Source organism: Pagrus major, chromosome 14 (genome assembly GCF_040436345.1).
Source record: "Pagrus major chromosome 14, Pma_NU_1.0".
Lineage (NCBI taxonomy): Eukaryota > Metazoa > Chordata > Actinopteri > Spariformes > Sparidae > Pagrus > Pagrus major.
The window spans coordinates 946,312-967,545 of NC_133228.1; the positions used below are offsets into that span (position 1 = coordinate 946,312).

General features: G+C 42.0%; 2 protein-coding genes across 2 annotated transcripts in view; both read left to right on the forward strand.

The window, feature by feature from the left end:
• The window catches only part of mkrn1 (makorin, ring finger protein, 1), a 28,678-nt gene extending 17,379 nt beyond the window's left edge, over positions 1–11,299 (forward strand). Inside the window, exons 6-8 of the mRNA XM_073480497.1 lie at positions 5,907–6,017; positions 7,096–7,240; positions 8,978–11,299. Of these exons, the coding sequence (XP_073336598.1) occupies positions 5,907–6,017; positions 7,096–7,240; positions 8,978–9,190 (469 nt within the window). The 3' untranslated portion in view covers positions 9,191–11,299. The remainder of the gene's footprint in view (positions 1–5,906; positions 6,018–7,095; positions 7,241–8,977) is intronic.
• A 2,944-nt stretch (positions 11,300–14,243) lies between these two features.
• On the forward strand, positions 14,244–15,422 carry tmem121b (transmembrane protein 121B). Its single transcript, XM_073481120.1, has one exon. The coding sequence runs from the start codon at positions 14,244–14,246 to the stop codon at positions 15,420–15,422; it is 1,179 nt and encodes a 392-aa protein (XP_073337221.1).
• The last annotated feature ends 5,812 nt before the right edge of the window (positions 15,423–21,234 follow it).

Genomic DNA, 21,234 nt, shown 5'->3' on the forward strand with positions numbered 1-21,234 from the left:
GCATATATGGAAAGAGCTCTTTCATGGCCGTCAATCAAAAATGAGGATGTAAAGGCTCTTCAAGATTACAGCCTTTTTCTCAGAGGTTGCTGTAACGTCATGGAAGAAGTGCAATACTTGCATGAACTGGACATGCCAGCTAACATGTTAAACATCATAAGAAAGTTGCCCTACAAATACAGGGACAAGTGGCGATCTGCAGCCTGTGAACTGCAGGAAAGGCGTGGCCAGAGAGTTACATTCATTGACATCACAAACTTCATTGAGAGACAAGTGCAGATTCTAACTGACCCATTGTTTGGAAACATACAGGATGCTCCATCACTGACGAGTAGTAGAGGTATGAACAAACCTAATCCACAACCTCGTTCAGGAATTAAAGGAACCAGCTTCGCCACCACTGTAGCCCCTGTGATAAACAGAATTCAGCCTGGAACTAAAGGAAAGGAGCATGTTGAGCCTGCAAGGAGGACATGCATCTTCTGTGGAGGAGGACATGCATTGGATTTGTGTCCACAGTTGGGGAAGAAGGCACACAAAGAGAAGATAGGTTTCTTGAGAGGAAATGGTGTCTGTTTCGGCTGTTTGTGTATTGGACACATCAGCAAGGTTTGCAAAAAACGGATTTCCTGTTCAAAATGTGGTCTCAAACATCCAACTGTTCTTCACATTCCTCAGAGAGAAAGGGACAAAGATTCCGACCAGGCTGAAAGGAAATCTGAGGTTTCAGTGGACAGCGCTCTGATGTCAAGTGGGCTTACAGGGGCTGGTGATCACGACTGCAAACTTCCCATAGTTCCAGTGCAGGTTAAGTCCAAGAAGGGCAGTAGAATTGTCACCACCTATGCTTTTTTGGACCCAGGAAGTACTGCAGTATTCTGTACAGAGGCTTTAATGGAAAAGCTTGATCTTGCAGGAAAGAAAGTCCATATTCTGCTACGGACAATGGGCCGAGAGAAAGTGGTGACTAGCCACATTGTGCCTGGACTGGAAGTGGCTGGTTTGACTGAGGAGCATTTCTGTGAGCTGCCTAAGGCTTACACACAAGCATACATGCCTGTTCACAAGGGAAACATTCCAAAACAGAGTGATATTCAGAAATGGCCTCATTTAAAGCATGTTCATTTGCCTGAGATTGACGCAGGTATCGAGCTGTTGATTGGGACAAATGTTTCTAAAGTCTTGGAACCCTTGCAAGTCATTTGCAGTGTTGGAAATGGACCCTATGCAATCAGAACAATGCTGGGCTGGACTGTTAATGGGCCACTGAAAGGAGACAGTGAAGATGTAGTGGATGGGGAGCAGCCCAAGTTAACAGTGAACAGAGTCTCGGTTGTGAATTTGGACAAACTTTGGCAGCAGCAGTTTAAGACAGACTTCCCCAAATGCAGCATGGATGAACAGCCTTGCATGTCAAGAGAAGATCAGAAGTTCATGGAGCTGGTCACAAGTTCAGCAAAGCAGGTTAAGGGTCATTATCAGATCAACTTGCCATTGAGGAAAAAGGACATTAGCGTGCCAAATAATAGGAAAATCGGTGAGCAGCGTGCCTTACAGCTGAAGAAGAGGCTTCAGAAGGATTCCTCATTTCATGCTGACTATACGGCCTTCGTGAATGATCTTGTTGCCAAAGGCTATGCTGAAAGGGTGCCTGAGGAGGATTTGGAACGTAGTGATGGCAGGGTCTGGTACATCCCGCACCATGGTGTTTACCATCCTACAAAAAAGAAGATCAGAGTTGTTTTTGACTGTGGAGCGAGTTTCCAAGGAACATCACTTAATGCTCAGCTCTTACAGGGTCCAGATCTTACAAGATCGCTGATTGGAGTGGTGAGCAGGTTCAGGAAAGAACCAGTTGTGATTATAGCGGACGTGGAATCAATGTTTCACCAGGTCAGAGTACCACCAGAGGATGCTGATCTGTTGAGGTTCCTCTGGTGGCCTGCTGGAGATTTAAGTGAGGATCTTGTGGACTTCAGGATGATGGTGCATCTCTTTGGGGCAACGTCCTCTCCCAGCTGTGCCAATTTTGACCTCAGGAAATGTGCAGGGGACAACAAAGGACAGTTCAGCCAGGAAGCAGTGAATAAGGTCCTGCATTGCTTTTATGTGGATGACTGTCTGTGTCTGTGTCTTCAGAGGAGAAAGCTGTGTCTCTTTATCATGAGCTTGTCGCGATCTGTGCTAAAGGTGGGTTCCAACTCACGAAGTGGATAAGCAACAGGCGTGATGTTCTAGCTGTAATACCTGAAGAGCACAGAGCTAAAGACATGAAAAGATTGACCATGGACCAGGATTTGGTACCTGTGGAGAGAGTGCTTGGTGTGGAGTGGTGCATTCAGTCCGATATTTTCAAGTTCAAGATTGTTGTTAAGGACAGACCACTCACCAGGAGAGGAATCCTCTCTACGGTTGGCTCCATCTACGATCCTCTTGGTATCGTGAGTCCTGTCGTCTTGTCCGCAAAGAAGATCTTAAGAGATCTGTGCAGGAGAACACTTGGCTGGGATGATCTCATACCTCAGACCGTGGCTCAGGAGTGGACAAATTGGCTGGATGAACTTTGCCATTTGGAGAAATATAACATCATGAGGTGTCTGAAACCACTGGACTTTGGAGAAGTGACTACAGCACAATTACATCACTTCTGTGACGCAAGCGAAGATGGCTATCGAGCAGTGACTTACCTGCTGTCACGAAATGCACACTCACAGGTGCACAGTGCCTTTGTCATGGGAAAGGCTAGAGTGGCGCCATTGAAACTTGTTACCATTCCCCAAATGGAGCTCATTGCAGCCACCATGGCCAGTCGCATGGATGTCTTGTGGAGGAGAGAGCTGCACATGCATCTTCAGGACTCTGTGTTTTGGACTGACAGTACTTCCGTGCTCAAATACATCAGGAATGAGACTTCCAGGTTTAGAGTCTTTGTTGCCAACCGAGTCACAGAAATTCACAAGGCTTCACAACCCTTTCAGTGGAGGTATGTTGAGACTGCAAATAATCCAGCTGATGTTGCTTCCAGGGGTGTGAAAGTCGCTGCATTTCTTAAGAATACAACATGGGTGTCAGGGCCTCGTTTTCTCCTTCAACCTGAGAACGAGTGGCCTGTCAATCCGGAGGATATTCATCAACTTCCAGCAGATGAGTGAATGCTGTACAGGCCAGTGAGGAGGCTGATGCAGTGACTCGCATGATCCACCACTACAGCTCTTGGATCCAATTGAGAGTCTGTAGCTTGGATCTTGAGATTTAAAACTTGGCTCTCATCTCTCAGTCAGAAGAGGAGACAATTGAACACGGCTCTTGCACAGTCTGGCTTGGATGTGGAACAACGACGATGTTCATTGAAGAAGGATATGGAAACATTCAAGAGAAATATGGCTTCAGGTTGTCTATCACTGGAGGATCTGCAGAAATCCGAGCTGGAGATCATCAAGTACAGCCAAAGGAAGAGGTTTCCAGAGGAATTCTCCATGCTGGAAAAAGGCAAAAGCGTCAAAGGCAATAGTCACATCCACACACTCTGCCCACTTATGGAGGATGGTGTTTTGAGAGTTGGTGGTTGGCTCAGCAGGTCATCTATGCCAGTGGAAGCTAAACATCCCATAATACTGGCAAAAGAGTTATATATCTCAACCCTTCTTCTGAGACACATTCATCAAGAGGTGGGACATAGTGGGCGGAACCACATGTTATCCAAGCTGCGTGAGAGATACTGGATCACGGGAGCTAGTACAGCTATAAGGAGTGTTTTGTCAAAGTGTGTGACCTGTCGACGATTGAATGCTCAGCCAGTGTCTCAGCAGATGGCAGACTTACCTTCTGAAAGGATTATGCCAGATGAACCTCCGTTTACTCGGGTTGGAGTGGACTATTTTGGACCTTTCGAGGTGAGGAGCAGAAGGAGTGTTGTGAAGAGGTATGGGGTCATCTTTACCTGCATGGCCATAAGAGCAATCCACATTGAAGTGGCACCTTCACTCGACACGGACGCCTTCATAAATGCTTTATAGCGAGACGTGGCCAAGTACGGGAACTGCGCTCCGATAATGGGACAAATTTCAAAGGAGCAGAATGTGAATTGAAAACATCCATTAAGCAGTGGAATCAGGCACAGATTAATGATGTCCTCCTTCAGAAAGGGATAAAATGGACTTTTAACCCCCCAGCTGGTTCCCATCATGGAGGTTCTTGGGAGAGATTAATTTGATCAGTCCGTAAAGTCCTCAACTCCACCTTGAACGTGCAGTGTTTGGATGAAGAAGGCCTTCACACAGTTCTCTGTGAAGTGGAAGCCATTATCAATGGTCGACCGATTACAAAAGCTTCCATGGATCCTCATGACCTGGAAGCATTGATGCCTAATCACCTGCTGCTTTTGAAGGCTTCACCATCTTTGCCACCAGGAGTCTTCCAGGAGGCTGACATGTACGCTCGCAGGCGATGGAAGCAGGTTCAGTACATGTCAGACCTGTTCTGGAAGAGATGGGTGAAGGAGTACTTACCCCAATTGCAGGAGCGGCAGAGATGGTCTGGAGCGAAGCGCAACCTTGTTCCTGGAGATCTGGTGCTTATAGTGGACAACACAGCACCTCGTAACTCCTGGGTCATAGGACGAGTCCTACAAACCTTTCCGGACAGAAGAGGCTTTGTGCGTCAGGTGCGCATCAAAACAAAGAGTAGCTGCCTGGACCAGCCTATAACCAAGGTCTGTCTGCTACAGGAGGCCGATGCTGGATATGGAGCGGCTGGTACAGATTGATGCCATGATCTCTGCTTCGACCTCTGACTTTAACTTTGACACTTTGACTGACAGTGACTGTGGAGATCACAGATCACTACAGGGCAACCTCTGGCCCTATTGACTGATGACTTTTTTCACAGGCTTGGGAGGAAGGAAGAAGACAAGAAATGTGAACTGTTTATTTTTAATTATTTCATGACTCCTATTGTGTGTAATTCGGATAATTATTGGGTGATAGCTCAATAATTAGGGGCTGGTGTGTAGGAGCCACGAAGGTGTAGATTTTGTAGTTTATATTTGGGTTTGTTGGTTGTTATATTTTGTTCTTTTTTGTTGTTGTTTATTTTTGATATCACAGTAACTGGGTCACGGGAATATGGGCGGTAACATTTAATTAATATATTCACCTGTGCACTGCATGGCGGTAAGGTAACAAAGAGAGAGGGTGAGTGACTGGGAGGCCGTATTTTTCGTTGACCGCTGTTTTTTGCTTATGATCGCTGTGATTGATTTTTCTATACTTTAAGCACGATATAATAAGTTATTTTTTCTTCTTTAATAAAATCCTTAAACGCATTTTGATCTCAGTGAATATTTTGTTAGTACAGCGTGTCAGCCAAGCAGCAAACACCCTACGCTTATCCTCTCAGCGACTGCTTTGTTTTTTGTCGCTACAGGAAGATAAAGACTTTGAGGAAAAACTTATTTTGTGTTCCAATTATCCAATTAAATCACGTGACAATCAAGTGACACAGAAATTCACAATTTGCATTTAAGTTACAGAGTAAGTACAAAATTAGTTTCCTTCGTTCCTAATATCTCCTACTTTTCTTCAGCATGTCTTTTCTATACATTCCCAAAAGTTTTTTTTCCCACAAATTTACAAAACCCCTAGCTTTGAAATATTTGTAAATATCTTTTCACAACTTATTGACCCTTATTTGATCCACGTATTTATCCTACATGGATATTTATGACAACACTTTCTGGCATCCTTTTGCAAAGTAGCATTGAATTTCAAATAGACTGAGTGTTTTTTAACAGGTTGTGGTATGGCCAGGATGGTACTGGAACCGGCCACAGTGATCACATCACCAAAGACTACTGTTACTGGCTGCACTGTCGGACTCATTGCACCACCTCTATTTTTTCTTTGAAGGTCTTGCCCAGAGTGTCGAATTACATCCAACTTTGTCATCCCAAGCGAGTACTGGGTGGAAGATAAGGACGACAAGCAGAAACTCATCCAGAAATACAAGGACGGCATGGGGTACACAGACCATCTCTCATACTGAGGAGCTATAGAGGCTACAAATCTGTACACTCACTACACTAACCTAAAACACTAAAAGTATAACTGGTTTGTATCTACTTTGGGAAACAACAAACCAGAGAAACAGTTTTTCTGCACCTTTTAGTTTAGGCTTTAGCTGATTCTCCTTATCGATTTAAAGGCATTTAAAGGAGCAATTTGTAGGATGTGGCTAGAATTTTATTTTCATACATTAAAAAAGCGAGTGTGAAGAAACAGCAGCATTGACGTTATGTGAAAGACCTCTGTGTACTGTGTTGCAAAGATGTCTCCTGAATTTAGCATGCTAACAGCTAAACATGCTGACTTTCTTGCAGTACCACTTTGTACCGGCAAGAGGCAATAGCCTCTTCAGCTTTACTCAGGTTGCCAAATGTAGCTTAACTGGGCCTTGTCACCCATGGTGCTGTTCCAGACAAACTCTAGGCCAAGGCTATCTGAGCTAATTAGCTAATGGTAGCTAGTTAAGAGCAACAGTTGTTGGTTACTCTGGTTATATACTGCTCTTTATGATTTTGGAGCTACCTTCAAATTCTGGCCATATTCTACAAATTATTCCTTTTTAATGAGGCTTCTTTTCAGTCTGGCCTATTTTAAATCTGCTCTGCTAAATCTGGCTTATTAAACAGATGAGTATCAGCAATTAAAAATCCTTTATTTTCCCACTGGGGTGTAGCAGATAGAATTACCCTCAACAGCTTTCTATTCAAAAATCTAAGTCCTATATCGTAGGCAACTGGACTTATTTCAGACATTTCACCTCTCATCCAAGAGGCTTCTTCAGTTCAGAAGAAGCTTCTTCAGAACTGAAAAAGCTTAATATTGAGAGTGGTTGTGATCAGAATTATTACAGGAGTTGGTTTCTGAATCTGCACGAGTGGGTCAAAGTAGTGGGGATGTAAAACTGAAAAAACTGTCCAGTGCAGACACCCAAAGATCGATTAGTGTTACTTTTTGCCTCTGGTGTGTTTTGTCTCCTGAATTACTGAGACATCCTAACTCGTGTATTCTTTTTTGTTGTTGTTGTCTTCTTCAGGAGTAAACCATGTCGATACTTTGATGAGGGCCGTGGAACGTGCCCTTTCGGCTCAAATTGCTTCTACAAGCACGCTTTTCCTGATGGACGACTGGAGGAGGCTCAACCTCAGCGAAGACAGGCTGGATCCAACAGCAGGAACCGGGTAACAGTTCACACTCTCTAGTACATTACTTGTAATTTGACAAGTTTGTCAAAGTTACAATTTGACTTGTAACTTGACACAGAATTTGGGAAAATTCTGTGTCTGTCTTTTTTACTGAGGCCTTTGTGCCTTGAAGCCACTAGTTTACCACCGGGTCACTGCTTGTGTCTGGTTCCATCTGTGTACATTTGATCAATCTTAAAGTAAAGTGTCTGTAACTCCAAAGTCAAAGTACATTTACCTACAAATTGTACTCAGCTGAAGTATCTCAATGCATTAATGTATTGTGTTGTCACATTAAACTGCAGTTCATCATGTTCCTCTGAACAGAAACGGTCAGCTGTGTGTGCTTAGCTCCGTCAGCTGTAAGCTAATAGCTCCGTCAGCTCGATACTCGCTCAGTCAGCTGTTAGCTCTGTTAGCTCTGTTAGCTCTTAGCTCTCATGCTGCAGGGCTTGGAGCAAACGGTGTTGTGTCCCCCCCAATTGAGCAGCAGAGTCCTGTAGTGTGTGTGTGCCATTTTAGTGGTACATAGAGAAACTGTCACATGCTTTTTTCTGATTTGGCTTTATGAAGACCACCGATCAAACTCTTGACAACGCAGGCTGATAACAATTGGTGCCTGATCAATCAGAGCACCCACGTCAAAGTCCTTATAGGGAAGTCTTGCCACTCGGCAGCCATCTTGGCAACACCCACAGGCAGTTATTTCGAGAGAGCCATAACTTAACACCAGGACATAACTGCATGTATAGAATCGCCTGTCAAATCTGATAGAAAACGCTTAAAATCATCATTCGGTCATTTGCTGTATGCCATCTGGTCTGCTTAGAACACTGCGTAATTATATCTAATGAATTCCAACTATGTACTGTGTGCTGTTGTGTTTTTGAAATATGGATTAAAAGTTTTGATTTCATTGGTCAACACTGTGAGATACTTTGAGATTACAAGATTATCAAATGTATCAGATAGTCACTGAAAATGCTGCGAAAGTAAGTAAAAATCTTTGATCTAAAAATCTAGTAAAAAGCTGAAATTCAGCATTATGAGGTATTCAGTCAGAAAGCTTTATAAGTTGAAATGGGATACCAAGTCAAAACTATGAGGTATGTTAGTTTTGACTTTTTAAACGTAGCATATGTAGAAAGTGAAATTTCCAGTATTTTTGGAATTATAGCGCATGTCTAGGTGCTATATCAGTAATGTGAATGTCTCACAGTAGAGAAATGTACACAGCCCATATTCAGAAACTGTGCCTTTTAATTGAGCTGTCGGGACTTTGCAAGATTGTGATGTCAAAACTACAGTCACTGCCATCAGCCTCACCCCAGCACAGCAATGGTTTGCAAAACACTGGTGGCAGTGGTGGCTCAGGCCTGTGAGGCTGACCAGTCAGCGCACACTTGGCTTTTCGGGAAAGGGGCCTTAAAGAGACAGGCGCTTAAACAGAGTGTTCAAATGGAGGACAGTGTGAGCAAAAATAATTCGTTTTTTGAACATTAAAGCATGTTAATATTTTCTAGTAGAAACCAAAATATGCCTATGAACCTGAAAATGAGTGTAATATGGGACCTTTTTGTCACAATTCTGAGATACTGGGGCCTCGTTTTGAGACGGAAAGTCAAGTCAATTTCATTCTTTTGCCTGACTGCTGCATCTGATAAAGTTATTGTCCCCACTAACATTCTTGTTTGAAAATAAACTTAAAATAAACTTTTTCCCTTTTCCCACCAGAACTCGAGGCGAACACCGCTGTGGGACATCTTTGACGAACGAGAAAGCACCGACTCCTTTGACAACGAGGACGAGGAGATGGTGACGTTTGAGTTGAGTGAGATGCTCCTCATGCTGCTCGCTGCAGGAACCGATGACGAGGTGACGGATTCAGAGGATGAATGGGACTTGTTTCACGAGGAACTGGACGATTTCTATGAGATTTACCTATAGCAGCCCCACCCACTAACACACACACACACACACCTGTATACTAGACACTAGAATGGACTGTCTTGTGCGAGTGATGGACAGTAGCTTTTCCCCCACCCCCTGTATCGTGGCAGTGCCTTTAAGCAGGCCATTAATAATTGAACTTAAAAAAGATTCTAAAAAAGAAAAAAAAAAATCCCACAAGTCCGTGCGCTCGTGCTAAACATTTTCTAGACATCTATCCTCGTGAATTTATCTTGTGCGGTTCATGTTAAGAGATAAAATAATAAAATGACAAAAAGAACTCAATATAAGATTTAACAAAAATTATGAATTTCTTCAAATATTGTTAATAAGCATTGTCAAGTTTATTTGTGGATGTGGGTTTGACTTGTTTATCATTTACCCAGGTGTTAATACATACTTCTGAGACTGAGGATGCACTCCAACTTACTCAGCATCATTTACTTAATCATGATGGGTATGTTGTAAAATTTTACTTGCAGTTTTTGAAGGCCGGGACTCTTTTTTTCTTTATTAAAGCTGCTGATAGTTATCGGCACAATATATTGTGCTGATGTTTAATACATTGACCACAATCATTTTCATGTTGTACTTAAAAGTATTTAATGTGTCCCTTACAAATCTGTACTTGCTTTTTTCAGGGTTAAAACCCCTTTTCATGAAGCATTTAGATCATCATGGAACACAAACTATCCATCAAAACCCAACCAATAAAACTCTTGTAGGGTTTGTGGCTGTTTAAAACACAGTGGCCACTCGCCCTGATCCTGGATAACTATCTTTGAAACTCTTAACATTTTAGTCACTGAGCAGCTCATTAAATCTGTTGCTGAAATAGTTTAAAATATGAATGCACTAAGTGGTAGGCAAACTTCTTGGAGACTTGTAAAGTGGGAATACATAGTCAGAGTGGTAAGTAACAATGCAGGATCTCTTTTACACTCACCAGCTGAGGTGTATGGACTCAAATATAGGTCAGTACAATTCTAAGCTTGTGAAATGATGTTTGCCTGTAATTTCAAGGCCTGTGACTCTTTATGACCTTCTGCAAATGTGTAAAAACTCATGAGAATGCATGAGACATCCAAGATAGTCACCGTTAAAGAAAATGTAGTTTTACAAATGGCATGGCAAATCAATGGTCAAGTTCCCCAACAGCAGAGACAAAAACTCATCGTCCTGTTTTTACGGCTGAAAGCACTTTTTTCCACAGACTTCATGTAATCTCTCTGTTGATCATTTGTGCACAACATTTATTTCAACAACTCTTTTGCACTCATTCAAGAACTCTCTCATGCAATATATTTTTTTTTTACTACAATTTTACAAAGGCTGATCTGCAACCATAGGCTTTGAAATGAAATTTTTCAAGCATACTTAATTAAGCCCAGCTAGTGCTGCTCAGCGCTGCTAGTGGTGGCTGGACTTTATATTACAGCAATACTACTAAACAAAATGGTAGTCACCTTTCTCTATCTTTCAGCCACCAGCACATTGCTGCTCAGTGAGTGAGGAATAATGTCCTTTTTTCAGTCAGACATGTTATGAGCTGCTAAGTGAATTGAAGTGTCTGGGTTGTGGAGAGGGTGATCTCAAGCCTCAATGGATTGTTTCCGGGCAAAGGATTAACATATGCTACAGGCTAAGTGACCCCCTCTCTCACAAACACACATAAAGTAGTGTTTTGTAATTTTGCATATAGGTCCAATTGGCTCCATCTATTAGTAAACTGCTTTTCCTCTCCACCATCCTGAATCCCATCATCCACTAACACCTGTGGTACTGAAGGCAAGTCCTTCCTCAAAGCCAGGTTAAGAGTCAACACTTGTGATCACAACTCAGCAGACTTGGAGTGGAGAGAATCAAGGAGCTGAGAGACTTTTCATTTTCCACAGCACCTGTGTGAAGTGTAGATTCACTGTTCTCCATTGGCTTCACTGAGTAATGCATATTAAGCTTTGCTGCTGAGATACTCATCCACAGGCTCCCCTAGCTGGTCTAAACATGTTAAACTCCATTGGAATGCATATGTTTATACTGAAATGTGTGTTTTCTATGTTCCACAACATCCATCTTAACTTGAAATTAAAGTTTATTATCAATCTCTTTACTGTGTGGATTCGTTTTGCTTGTCTTGCTTGTTTGAAATACAAGTGAGTACAGTATGCTTTGTTTAGAGTCCATTCTCTAGTTTTACATATTACATCTTACCTGTGGTCTAACACAAGGTTCCATTTTTAGGTCCAATTTTGTTTTTGATCTATGTACTCCCTTTTGGCCATGTCTTCCAACATCATAATGTTTCTTTTCATTGGTACACTCAGAGATACCTTCCACTGAGACCTGGTCCCAAAAAGCCTAGCTGCTGTTTTTAACTGTCTGTGATATTACATGTTGGATGACATTTTCTACAATTGAATAACTCTAAATCAGAAATCATACTTTTCAACTCCCCACACCCAAACATCAGTGTCATTGAAAGTACCCTTGGTCCCTTACCTGCAAATATAAAGCCTACTGCCGGAAATCTAGGTGTCCTGTTTGATTCAGATCTTTCATTCGGACCACACATCAGAGAAGTTGTCCAGTCCTGCATTATGCATTTAAGAACCATCTCCAAAATCAAAGCAATACTGTCACACTCCAACCTGGGAAAACTTTTTCATGCACTGATGTTTTCTCAACTGGACTACAACAACTCCCTCCTGTCGATCATCAACCAAAAGGCTCTGTTCTGCCTCCTACTCATCCAGAATGCAGCAGCTCGGCTTCTTACTGGTTTTAACAGACGACATCACATCACTCCTATCCTAGCTTCTCTTCACTGGTTCCCTGTCCATTTTAGAATTGATTTGCTGATTACTTTCAAAGCTTGTTTGGGTCTTGCCCCAAGTTGCATAGTAGAAATGCTGACTCCATATGGGCCTATACGCAGCCTTAGATCCTCGTGTTGGGCCCTTCTGGTCGTTCCAAAGTTGAGGCTCAAAGGGCCCCCTCGACTTTGGAACGACCTGCCTGAGGAGATAAGGATAACTTTTTTTAAATCACTTCTTAAAACCCACTTTTATAGACTTGCTTTTATGTCAAGTCACCCTTTTTAAACTGAATTTTCATCTTTCTATCTTGTTATTCCTTTTACTGCTCTTAAGTCTATTTTTTTGTTTTAATTCCTCTTATGTGATGTCTTTTTCTTACCGTCCTTGTCTTACTGCTTTTATTTATTTATGTTTATTCTATTTATTATCCTTCATTCTTTTTACTGCCCATAATCTTTATCTGTTCTTAATAATTCCTCTGATGTGATGCCGTCTTCTCATTGTCTTATCTTCTTAGTGCCCTTTATTGACTTCATTCTTTTATCTCTTTATTTGCATGACTTTTTTTCTCTTTCTTTTTCTGTGATTATGCCTGTTTTATCACTTTTATTGTTTTTACTTGTAATTATTACATTGACTTTTTGAGTTTTTACATTTTCTTTTCTGCCTTCTTGTTTTAACTTCACCTTGGTCGAGGCGTCCTTGTGTTTGGCTTGACTGTCGAGCATTTATTCTGTAATACTGTCTTCCTAAATTTCTTGGTTTTGCTTGTTTGTCAAAGCACTTTGTAAACTCTGTTTTCAAAGGTGCTATATAATTTAAGTTTATTATTATTATTATTATTTTTATTATATTAAGGTTTTAATGTAGATTCAATAAATTATAGATTCACAAATCAGTGTTTTTACTAGTAAAGGCAATATTTTAGGCTATGTTTTGAATTCTCCTCAAAAGCACTTCTAAATGCTAGGACTGGACAACAAAATCAAATATCACAATATTTTAGACCAAATACCTAGATGTCAGTATTGTGACAATATGGGGTGAATACTGATATGTACTTTAAAAAAAATCAACACAATGACATTTTTTGATAAATAATCATCAGTAATGTGGATCCAATGACTATGTGGATAAAGACAAGTATCAGAACAAGTAGAACCGTCTTGTAAGTTCAGAAAATGACATCGGTTTACTGTAATGCAGCCGTTAAAACCAGGAAACACAATGTCATATGTGTTGTTTTCACCTTTTTCTGTTGCCCAAACAAAATCAATGACTGCTGCCTCAAAGATACTCTGCTCCTCCTGTTAGAGGACCCAGAGCACACCTTAATCATTTCAGAGGAGCACTCTGTTTAACGAAGCCAATTCTCTTCACATTAACATTTCCTCACCTGAACCACAAACTAAATACAAACTCTCTTCATGACTGAATAAACAAACGACAACACAGTTTATACTGTTTTACTTTGTTTATATGCGGCGGACCCTGCCACCTTTCTAGCTTCATACCGTGTTCTGGGGACCTTATTTTCCCCTGAAAACAGCTTGTTAATAAACAATATGGCACTGTTTCTGAGTTTGTAGATTACTTCATTATTATTGTAAATATTGAAATTCTGAGTTGGAATGTCTTCTCCAAAACTACATAGCGCTCCTGTAAGTTCACTGCTGATGAAGTGACATAACATGTTTCCAAATGACTAGCAGCATAAAAAAGTATTGCACAAAGTGTGGGAGGGACGGGGCCCCAAGCAGGTCAATGTGGCCCCTATCACCACTCAAAAGCAACACTGATGAACAATATCAGGTCAGCCTATTTTCTTTATGAGATCAGAAAAACACAATTGTTAAAACAAACAAACAAACAAAAAACAACATGAATTAGTTCATCAGTGGTTGGAGTTAACATTTTGATAATATTTTTGTCAGAATTTCTTTGTCCTGTTTTTTATTACTTCTTTATTGTCGTTTTCCTCTTCAGTCAGTTATATGATGTTATGTGTGAAGGCATCACTGACGGAGATGTGTGTTTATTAATAGAAATCATTTATTGAAAACCGTAGGCCTATTAATAAATGAATGAAAATAACCGTCAGCCTATACACAAAAGCAGAGGAATGGCAGCAGCTATCAGTCCACGCCTGTCTCTGCGCATGTCTCTTTCTCTACACCTTTAAAGGCATCAGGAAGGAAGAAAAAGGAAGAAAGGGAGGTGACCGCACAAATACAATGATCTCGGAAACTGACAACGACAATCCGAAGGCCGAGTCCCTCCGATCCGAAGCGAACTATTGCCCAGACTCCCCCGTCTCCTCTTCTCCGGAATCTGGGCAGCTGAGCAGGAGGCGGGACACCCAGACCACCAGCGGCAGCATCATTCCGGAGGAGAGCGGCAGCATCCAGCCCCTGGTCTCCTCAGCTGCGGCCGCCGCCTGCATCATGACATCGGGGGAGTTCATCCAGACCGCTCCCCTGCTGGTGCACAAATCCAAGAGGAGTCTGCTGTACAAGGCGCTCTGCTTCCTCCTCCTTATCTTCCAAGGAGGCATTCTGGACTTCTACCTCATCATCTTCACCGACCTGTACTGGTGCTCATGGATTGCCACGGACCTGGTGGTCATCTCGGGCTGGGGGATTTTCTTTATGAAGAACGCGCGGAGCAAGAGAGAGCGGGCCTGCGGCTTCCACCAGAAGAGCTCCATCTTCGGTTGCAACCTCGGGGAGTTCACCTACGCCTACCTGGCTTGGCTCATCTATGTTATCGCCTGCACCCCGAAGGTGGTGCTCATCCTGGAGACCTCCATCCTGGACCTGATCGCGCTCAAGGTCCCGTGCGGAGTGACCGGATTCAAGATCATCATGCTGCTGTCAGCGCCGCTGCTCTTCTGCCTCATCAACTCCATCATCGAGGATTTAAACGGCGCGACGCGGCACCGCTCCCAGAGCTGCTTCATGAGCACCTGCCTGGACCTGCTGGACAGCTTCACACTGGTGGAAATGCTGCTTAGGAGCGAGATCCCCATGGTCTACCTGAAATACACCGTCATCTCGGTGTATTTCGTGGCCCTTGCGGTGCCGGTGATCTGGCTCTACGAGCTGACGGCGTCGGAGCTGCGCTGCCGGTGGCTGTGGGCCCGCTTCTCCACGGGCCTGGTGGTCAACGCACCCCTGCTGGTGGTCAGGTGTTTCCAGGTCTACGTCTACAAGATGCCGGTGTCGGTGTTCATGTTCAAAAACATCTTCTTCTTGGTGTGTAAGTTCCTGGAGCTGGTGGAGCAGTGTGTAGCGGTGCAGGGCGTCCGGAGGCTGACCAGCGGCAGCAACCCGGCCCAGTTCTCCCACTGCGTCTCCGAGAACGACATGTGTCCACACGGATACGTCAACACCTTGGCAGTCACCCAGTCATAGAGCCTGGGCCCGGTCCGGTCCGGTCCGCCTGTGCTGATGGCAGGAAAGTAGATAATCTGTGCTGCGTTCCAGACACAGCTGGAAATTGGAAAATCCCAATTAGGTCCCAATTAAAACCACAACCTCTGAAAAGCAGGACACACAACAAACCTACGTGTAAGGTACTGAGGCAACAACGCATCAGCTTAGATAGGCTACCTTTCCCACAAAACGGTGCAGGTTAAACTCTCTCTAATACACTTTGCATAGTTATGTCACCAAGTAAATTTACATTGGAACCAAACACTGAATTGATCCAAGTTGGCTAAACTTAAAGAGTCAAGTCACCCAAATTGCAAAACAGGCTACATATTTTCTCAGGTACCTCTAAGGTGACTTCAGATGACTTCCTCCACCTCTGTAGCCTGTAGTGGAGGTGCACCTTGGGTAAAAAGTGAACTGTGGGCCCCTGTCCAGGTCCTTTGCACCCCATTTTAGTTTGGTTATAATTGATTAAACACTAATTTAATTAAGGCATGTCAACTCAAATATTACAGTAATAATACAGTATCAACAAGATTGTAAAACTGGACCTGTCTAAGAGAGGGGTCTTGTTGAGGGCCCTGGGCCATTGAAAATTACATTTCAAAAATTCAATGGCAACATATCTTTTTAAAAATAGTGTCTCTGTTACTCTGGACGACCCTCAGATCACACTGAAGGCATTTTTTCATAATTTTTAAAATGTTGTACACGGATTGAATTATATCCATGAAGGCAGTATATGTATATAGATAGATAGATAGATAGATAGATAGATAGATAGATAGATAGATAGATAGATAGATAGATTTCAATTGAAAACATCTGCAGGGTTAGATCCATTAGAAGTAAGTGATTTCAGTTTCAGTTCTTTTATGTTGAAGGCAAAGACAAAACAGTACACTCAAACTTCATCATTAAACAGACTACTAACATAATGACCACAATAAACAGAGTTACTAAGAGGCTTCACAGTTCTAATTTGCTAATTTGGGGCCCCTTGTTGTTTGTGGGCCCCAGGGCAGCTGTGTAGTAGTTTGCTTATATCAAGGGCTGACTGTGATTCATTGTCAGTGCAAACTCCTTCACTGATTATCAACCATTTGTGCAACTGTACCTTTGAATTTTATATTTGTTGTTAAAACTGGCAAAGATGTCTCTTACACAGCGTTAAATTTACTAACAGGCAAAATAACACTATTATCTAAACAGCCTGTCAGCTCCATTTTAAATGTTATGTGCAAATTTCCAAATATGTAATATGCAATGTTATCCTACACACAGATAATCAGCTATTTTAAATGCTACCAAATACCATCTACAGGGCCAAATTAACCTGGTCCAGAGCCATGATGTAAAAATGAGCTTTGAGCCCCTATTGAGGATGTAGTTGCAGCCCTATAATAAAAATTTTGACTTACGTCACATCTATAAGAAAAGGTGCCCAGACTGGATAAAAATGCAGGTCCCTTGCCATTTAGTGGCACATCATACCAAACATCTTCATGGGGCCCTGAGACAGCTGCACGCTCTGTAATTTAGTCATCATCAGTTGTGTTAAGCACATAACCACATTGGGGTTATGAAGAATATAAAATATGATGCAAAAAAATAATCTAGGGATTCATTATGATAGGCTAAAAACGTTATTAAAGCACTTTGATTCTGTGTTGAAGTTTACAGTGTATGTTTCTATGCAGGCATGATGTCAGATAACTGCATCTCTGAAACCTCGGAGCTGACAAATTGTTCTGAGTTTTCTGTTTGGAGTTCTTGCTTCTGAAGCTGATAACATTTTACATAAAAGGACAATGGATTTTCCAATTTTTGCACATGTCTGGAATGCATCATCTGTACCAGCCTTACAATGCTCCCTTTCCAGACCAGTCTACAGGTGCTACAGTCAAACACAACACCTGCAATAGCCTACAACAAATGAAGAAGGAACTGTAGTGCAGTGGACCTTGTTGAGTTGTGTGTGTTCAGTCTGTGAGTTTCATCGCTGCACTTGAATAGAAGACAGAGAGACTACTGTGTGTAGTGTTGAAACGCAAAGTGCAATTTGAAGAATTCCTCTGATTTGAGTCACCAGGGCTCTGCTTCACCCATGTACATTAGTGTTTTCTATTAATGACAGTGTTGTCTGCTGGTCTGTGCTGGTCCTTAACGCTGTGTCTGGTACTGAGAGTAGAGTAGACGTGTGTGTAAGTTAATGCCCGAATAAAGGTCCAACAGTGCCATGACAAACAGGTTTTCTACAGCCTTTTCAAATGGACCCCTGGCCAACAAGAACTAATGTTGGTATCACTGGCTGTGATACTGTTTTACTACTTTGACTTTTCTGTCATACTCTGGATCAAAGATCACTGGCTACTGTTCACTCGGACATCTGTCATTTTAAGCGCAGTACTTCTCTGGGTCATCTACAGGCCCAGCTCTCAGTCTATCCACAAAACAATCTTTTATCATTCGTTCATAGGCCTACAGTATTTCTTCTCTGCTAAAAGGTGATGACAAGTATATACAAACTTTGCAGACTCTGATAAAGTTTCTGTCATTTTCAACACTCCTGGGAGTTGAGTCTGGGACTATAGATGTTTACATTTATTTCTTAGTACTTGACTGGATGTATGGAATCACATTTCTCTGAAAAAGTCTATTTAAAGGGAGAAAAAAAATGAGTGATGATAAAATTATTTCAGTGTTTCATTACACTGTAAGTAATCTTTAATTACTTAAGCCAAATCAATTATGACATAACTGTTACATAAAGCTGCTCTGATCAATATTTTTATGTTAACAGTGGATTGGATGGCTATGTGTAATGTAATGTTGTGAGGAACCCACACAGATTTTTAGCTTCTTTTGGCTCATAACTCCAAATGTCTGTCTGCTGAATGTGTAACAACATTCACAATGACAACTCCATAACGTATTCAAATGTCAGTGTTGTTTTTCATGTGATTTTTGTTACTGGTGACACAGATCATCCATACTCATTGTCATTGTAGAACAAATGCATCTATCATTTGTAACTGCATCTATCATCTCAAAAGCTCTGTGAGCAGCCTGGTTTGAGCTGTGTTGTAACTCTGGATTTGACCAACAATTTCCCCGTGCTTCCAGTGGTTGTGCTAAGTTAGGCTAAACGGAGCTCACCAGTCTCCAGGACAACATTTTGGCAGTTGACGTTTCTTCAAACCATTGATTTGTTCATACCTACCATACATTTCTACAAAACGTGTCATATCACGTTCACATTAGGTTTATGACCGGACTGTCATATCAGGAGGGGGAGGGGATGGTGGTGTAGTTACAGGCAAGAAGGCTGTCAAACCAGTCACCACAGTTCAAGACTGTTTCAATATTTGTAACTGAGAAACCGACGGATACTTTTGAAGGGACTCGTGTTATTTTGGAAGCTGGTTGTTAATTTGTTAGCCATTTCTAAACTAACGTTAGCTAATGTTGCTCACTGTTAGCAGAGCGGAGAGATGTACTGAGAGGAGGCACTCAAGAATGTGAATAAAGTCACTTCCTTTGGACTGCTGCCAGTGCCGGCCCAAGCCTTTTGGGGGCCCTAAGCAGAATTTGATTTGGGGCCCCCCTCCCACCACCGCGGAGTCACCTGTGCTTGACAATTATTGACACAAATGTCACACTATAATGTTACATTATAAATTGTATTAATACAGTGACGGATTATGAACTACTGCCCTCCTGGGCACAGATGCATAACGACCCCCCCTACCTTATTTGTATGAAAGTGGGTGCAAATGGGGAAGGGGGGTCTGGGGGCCCTCCCCCAGAAAATTCTGAATTTGGTAGATGTGATTTCCTGTATTCTGGTGCATTTTTGGGATGGCCAGCTGGAGAAGGGCAATACCGAAATTCGTTCAGATTCATGGCCTTTTGCTTTTTGACTTATTGAGGTAGTGACTTCACGCAATGACTTGGGCTTCAGGGCCCCTTGACCTCTTGGACCCGGTAGGCTCATTCAGTAATCCATCCTTGCTCACATGCCACAAATGATTTGGGGCTCCTGGCCCCTCTAGACCTCTGGCCCCCTGGGCTTGGTAGACCCCTGTATTAATATAGTTGTTATTTACACCAAATCAGTCACCTTTTAACCTTAGAGGGTACTAAAATCACAAATGAAAAAGTGTGGTTTACTGAACTTGAATTGAAAAATAACAAAATACAACAGCAGAGATTGCATTTGTTGTAAATAAGTGTGGTCAGGTCATAAATGAGGAGACCGGACACAGTAGAATAATTATTGTGGGTCTTTTATTCTCCGACTGCAATTTATAAAAGAAACAGCATTAACACTGCAATTTTGAGGATTTGAGGTAATCAGTATCAAACAAACAAAATATTTTTCCTCACTGTACGTCACACTGACGGTAAACCTCAGTTAGCTTATGAACTTCAAAATCTTATCTCTGTGTCCTAGATATTTGCTCCAGTTAAAAGTGACTCTAGACTTGACTAGACACTCTAGACTTGACTAGACAACAGTAGTGGCTCTTTCTGAATAAATAAAATAAAAAACAGAAAAACAAATACATACATTTTCCCAGCCACATAACTCATAGTCACATTACAGCATATTCTTTAGTTCACAGAAAACATACTGTAAATTACACTAATGAACAAAATACATTTTCAAGTAAACATTCTTGCATGAGCTTAAAACACATTTTGTGAATAGTCTTAAACTCACTGGCACTCCTGTGTGCAGCTCGTGCGCCAAGTCACACACCTTGACCTCAATGCACTCTATCTCCCCTCTAAATTCATCAAACACATAAAAATGGACACAGTTTATGCAAACAGTTATTCTTGTGCTTTATCTATGGGGATATTTTTCACACGCGACATCAAAATACACACCTCAGCAGTCCGTCTTTCACTCCCACTACTGCTACTTCCGTGTAACTAACTCTGCACGGGAACACTGTGATCCCCCATGATCTCCCGCGATCTCGCGCAACCTACTGCTGCACCGCTCTTAAAGTGACAGTGTCACCTAAACAAAAAGAAACTGCTAACACAGTAATAATTCCCTACAGAATAATAAAACACTGTCTTAAAAGTCTGAAAACAGTCTTGGTCTCTTGTTCACCTGGCTACACAAGCAAAAAAATAAATAAATAAATATCTAATTTTTTTTCTTGATTGGGGGCCCCCTGGTGGCCAGGGGGCCCCAAGCAGCCGCTTAGTTCGCTTATGCCTTGGGCCGGCTCTGACTGCTGCCAAAAATCCTTCACAGTCCAGCAGCATTAAACAACTTCAACAACCCGTCAACAGGCTTGTGAAGGCAACTGAGAGAGATGGGGAGGGTCTCATTTTTCAGATGAGAAAAAGTATTGTTGACAGCAAGTTGGGACATCTCCAGTTGTGTTTGTGGCAATCAAAACTGGTATTTAAAGCCAAGACAAGATATTTTCTTAACCCTAACCAAGTTGTTTTTGTGCCTAAACACAACCAGAACATGAGCACAACACTGTTACAACCTAAAATTGAAAACTGTACCTTAAGAAACATAAAGTTGCAACATAAAGAAATGTGAAGTCTGTACTGGATGCACAGAGATTACACCAACATTGTTTGACCTTTTTATCTGACTTTTGGTAAAGACAGTCAACTACAAGGCTGTTCCATTGAAATGAACCATAACATTTAAACACAGTTTAAATTGCCAGTTTTGTTTGCTTCTCTGTCGGTGATCAGTGTATGCAGGTCAGAGGTTGTGTCTTGTGAGCAGTGTAGGAAGATTGCTGAGGGG